At 40.3% G+C, this 5259-nt stretch overlaps 1 protein-coding gene across 1 annotated transcript in view; it reads right to left on the bottom strand.

Moving 5' to 3' along the window:
• Nucleotides 1-2191: 2191 nt before the first annotated feature.
• LOC128743147 (uncharacterized) overlaps nucleotides 2192-5259 on the bottom strand; it is a 19378-nt gene continuing 16310 nt past the window's right edge. Inside the window, exon 3 of the mRNA XM_053839671.1 lies at nucleotides 2192-2619. Coding sequence (XP_053695646.1) covers nucleotides 2396-2619 — 224 coding nt within the window. The 3' untranslated portion in view covers nucleotides 2192-2395. The remainder of the gene's footprint in view (nucleotides 2620-5259) is intronic.

The raw sequence follows: 5259 nt of genomic DNA, 5'->3' as shown, positions 1-5259 counted from the left end.
ATATTAAAAAAAAGTTAGCTGTTAAGCGAAACAAACGGAGCGGAGGATTACTCTATGATTTTAAAATTATCTGAATTATTTTGAAAGGTAAATCAGTATTAAATGCTAAACATTGAACATTCAATTGAAATACACAGCTTTATTTTCAATTCGTTATAGCCAAATATTGTAAAAACGTCAACTGACAAACCCAGTGATGAACTGTCAAGCACTATTGATGAATCAGCATCGTGCCTTCAGCAGTGCAGCTTAGACGATCTCTTGCTTTGTCCAATTTCGAATAATTTTCCTGCACAATTATTCGAAAATATGGGTCCATTTTCCGAGAGTATCTTCTATTGGAACGCAAATAAATGTACGTAAATGGTAATTTATCATGTTTTACGCTCTTTTATTAAATTTACTTTAAAGTCAGTCATCCGTAATTATTTTATTTAGAGCGACCTTTTTACGCCTTCCGACCCCAATACCCCAGCAACACAGTTCCATGGTGCTGTGAAAAACATACAACATTGTGTGAACCGCGACTTTTACCCGTGCCATTAAACATAAGAAATAAACCCCGCCGCGAAGGGTGTTTTCAGATGAATTTACACTCGGAACCAACAGGCCGGCACGGAAATCTCCCCTGCGTCCTTTCACAATCTATTTCTAGTCCGCTGTTATCAAGGCTCGAACTTTCCTCCCTCACAGCATAATGAACTGAATTTTAAAAATATGTCAAACCAATTTCTTGAATATAAACACTAGTAGCAAGCAGGAAAGTGGCCCACTAATCCTCGTGGTAGGAAAATCGGACTAGAAGTAGACCTAACATTTGGAAGTTTACTTCCTTCACAGAAGAACGCAGGCGGACAGTAGCTGAACTTGTAAGTTATACCCAAAAAGTCGAGCATGAGATCGAGGTTTGCGCAACTGATACTGACTGCTCGGGAATATTTGGAAATGTTTTATTCGGCGATATTGGTAAAATTAGTTGGAGGCATTTATCACTGCGACAGTCAGGTTTTGGAGGACGTTTCTACGATTAGCTTAGGGTTTTTCATTTTGTATGAGTAACAAGAAAGCTTTTTACGATTATTTCACGCCATTTGCTCCATTTTTGAATTTAATCATTTGTAACGATAATATTTAAATAGCATACGGACTGAAAAGGTACATAATATTTGAAAAATGGAGGATAATCGATGCATTCTGAATAGACGTAAAAAATAAAACCAATTTAGTTGAACGACCACTGAGTAGTATCATTTCGACGCAGTATTCATATTGAAGCTCCAAAAGTAATGAAAAGCAACGAATGTTGTGCAAACTCCAAACAGAATACTTTTTCTCCTTTGAAGTGCATACATGAAAAAAAGCAGAAAAAGGGCACAGAATTCAAAACAGCAGTGCATGGTGCACCAGACAGAAGCGTCCGCAGCGATGCAATGCTCTGCTAGAGAGCAAAATTATAAACCGCGTTAAAATTTTCCTTTTATCTTCTCATGCCACACTAATCCGAGATCACAATGCGATGTAGGTACTGTCGCCGTTAGGAATTAACGAGCGGTAATCTGGATTTCAATTCAACGCTTGCATTCAACTGCACCACAGTCACGAACGGATATGGGTGCTGCATGATGGTAGAGAAGAAAGAACTTTTAAAAAAACATGACAACCGGGTAATCGATGGACTTCCGAGAATGATGATATCAGACCGCTAGTATTTGATGATTGAAAAAGTTAAAAAAAATTAATTCAGAAACGATTAAAACGAGGATGTTTCATGTTTTTATTATACCTAAAAGGTGTGTTAAGATCGTCCCCAAACCAGTTGTAATTTAGAGAATATCAGTTCAAAAGACTCACGTTTTTTTCTCGTGTATCTTTAGGTGAATAGATTTTATTGACGTGTTAGATATTCAAGAGAACTATAGAATTATACTCATATATATATTAAAACGCATATAACCAGTAAACATCAGCATGCAACTAAATCAAGCCGAATAAAATTGTTGGAATGAAAATAAAATATTATCAGAATTTAAAGTCCAGTTGAGCTAGCATTAGCAATAACAAATTAAATGTACAAGTGTTTAATCAAAGATATGCTGTGCGAAAATAAATTTGTAAAATAAAATGAATGAAATAGAAGGGATGTTGTCATCCGAAACAATCCATTTAAACGCACATTTCCTATTATTAAAATTTCATAGTTTTAATAAAACTTATATTACTATTTTTGTCAAAAACATTGGACGGAATGTGATTTACTTTAGATCAGGCACATATTTTGAATTACAATTGTGTTAAGACTGTGCTTTCGTTTCTTACGTAATCTACATCTTACTTCTTACTTATCTTACTCAACGGAATGTCGTCACAAATACACATAATGTTGCGCAACTCTTACCTATGCAAAAAGTCGGCGACCGACGAGGCTCACCAACAGCATACTCGCCAGTGCAACGGTAGAAATCGTTACGGATCTACCCGCGTGATTACAGCCATCCTCGGCGCAGTAGCATTCCTCCCAGTAGACACCATTTTCGTAAACTCCCCAGTTGCACACACCGGTCACTCCGGTTTCCGAAACCGAAGCACATCGCCGGATAACCTGACGCCACCGGCCATCCCCTGAAAGTGGAAAATGTTAAGAATTAAAATAATTTGCGGCGGGCAATAATTTGCATCCAATAACAGAATGGAAAGTAAAGGAAAATTACGCTTCAAATAATATCGAATTGTTCCAGACAAAATCTAAGAGATAGCTTTAGTCCTTTATTATGGACTAGTGATATCGTAAAAACATTACAATACTCGCGAAAAGTGTTAATCAACCAAATATAAATAAACCGAGTGAGAGTTATTTTTTCTGGAGAAGCATAGCAGGCAGCTTCGTTAACTTGAAAATATATTGCCGTAAGAAGAACAGTTTTACTGTCCATTCTGTTCGATTTGGTTTGTAGCGACCAAAATAAAATATCGTTGTTGTGCACCAAATGCGCATTAAATTTTATTGTGCATATTAGTATGATAGGTAGGTAAAATCAACGCGCCATGAAAATTTTATGATTTTTGAAAACTAGTTGTTTTAACAAAATAAATACAATTATATACCGGATATACGGTAAGAATTGTCGACCAGACGTCGTAACCGCCCTGTTAGCTTCAAGGTACTTACTTACTTACTTAATTGGCCTAACGTCTTATGACAAGGCCTGCGCAGTATAATTTCTCCATCTGTTTCGGTCCATGGCAACTGATCTCCAGTTCCGCGGGCACCCAGTGCTCGCCAGATCTCGCTCCACCTGGTCTTGCCACCTCGCTCGCTGTGCCCCTCTTCGTCTTGTTCCTACCGGATTTGATGCGAAAACCATTTTTGCAGGATAGTTGTCCGGCATTCTAGCAACATGTCCTGCCCAACGTATCCGTCCAGCTTTAACCACTTTCTGAATACTTGGTTCGCCGTAGAGACGCGCGAGCTCGTGGTTCATTCTTCGCCTCCATACACCATTCTCTTGCACTCCGCCAAAGATGGTTCTTAGCACCCGCCGTTCGAAAACTCCGAGTGCTCGTAGGTCCTCTTCTAGCAATGTCCACGTTTCGTGCCCGTAGAGGACAACCGGTCTAATTAGCGTTTTGTACAGTGTGCACTTTGTACGGGGGCTCAGATTGTTCGACCGCAAGTGTTTGTGGAGTCCGTAGTAGGCCCGACTTCCGCTGATAATACGTCTTTTAATCTCACGGCTGGTATTGTTGTCCTCTGTTGCCAGCGAGCCAAGGTATACGAACTCGTCGACTACCTCGAACTCATCCCCGTCGATTACCACGGTGCTGCCCAAGCGAGCCCTGTCGCGCTCGGTCCCGCCCGCCAGCATATACTTCGTTTTAGACGTATTTATCTGCAATCCAATCTTCTCTGCTTCGCGTTTCAGTCTGGTGTACTGATCTTCCACCGCCTCAAATGTTCTGCCGACAGCATCCACGTCGTCAGCAAAGCAGATAAATTGACTGGATTTGTTGAAAATCGTGCCCCGCATTTCGATCGCCGCTCGCCTTATAACACCTTCAAGCGCAATGTTGAATAGCAGGCAGGAAAGACCATCTCCTTGTCGAAGTCCCCTGCGAGATTCGAATGGGTCCGACAATCCACCCGAGATTCTCACACAGCACTGGATCCCATCCATCGTAGCCATGATAAGTCTAGTAAGCTTACCCGGAAAGCCGTTTTCGTCCAAAAGCTTCAAGGTACGATGCTGATCTATTAAGGCAGTCGCCGTATGTTCGAATGTCGGCTAGGCGGTGCTTGCTAGATAGTCAGTTGATCGTTGCATTAGCCCCGTAATTGTCCTCTAACTCTAACAACCGACTGAGAAGTCTGTCGATAAAGAAGGGTCAAGTCTTAAAGACGTTTATAACCCAATGCTTTGCTGATTTGACGTAACAAAAGACATAACACCTTGTACGCAACGTTGATCTGCCTAATGCCGTGGTAATTACTGCAATTCAACCGATCGCTCCTTTCGTAGATGGGACAAACCACACCTTCCATACACTTGTCCGGTAGTTTCTCCTCCTCCCAAATCTACATTATCCAGGCATATATTGTAAAGTTCTGCCGGGAGACGGTCCTTTCTGGCAGCTCTATTATTCTTCAGCTGACCGATTTATCACCGAAACTCTTCAAGATCGGGAGACAGGACGCTGTTATGTTACCGTGAACGTACCATATCCTGCGCAGTTAAGACATTATTATGATTCTTCCGCTATTATAAGTATTCTAGACTGAAATTAATAACGTTGATAGCAGCAACGTGTAGTGCTACGGTCTATAGTATCTGGTAAAAAACATGGGAATTAAAAGTCGACCAACAATTGAGTATATTTTTCGTTTTGTAAACTTCTCCACGGTGCCTAATTCTGGGCACTTTCTTGCCCATGTTCCTAATTCTGCGCATGTTTGTTCCTAATTCTGCGCACCCAAAAAGTAACAATAAACACTCATACCATGTTGTTTATGTCATTATACGCTAAAAGCACGTCAAAAATCCGGCATTAGCCATTACAATAAATAAATCCATGATTTGGCGTTCTTGTGCTGTCCAGGTGGCACAGGAATATTGTTATCATTTTGATTGGCTTATTTTAAATATTTTATTGTCGATAACGTGAAGGACGAGTTGATTCGGGTTTTCTGCATACTGAATATTACACTTTAGACATATATTAAAAATTCTGTTTTCATGTAGAAACCCCTTCTCCACTGCCTGAAGT

Source organism: Sabethes cyaneus, chromosome 3, assembly GCF_943734655.1.
Source record: "Sabethes cyaneus chromosome 3, idSabCyanKW18_F2, whole genome shotgun sequence".
Taxonomy (NCBI): domain Eukaryota; kingdom Metazoa; phylum Arthropoda; class Insecta; order Diptera; family Culicidae; genus Sabethes; species Sabethes cyaneus.
This window is presented reverse-complemented; position numbering and strand designations above follow the sequence as displayed.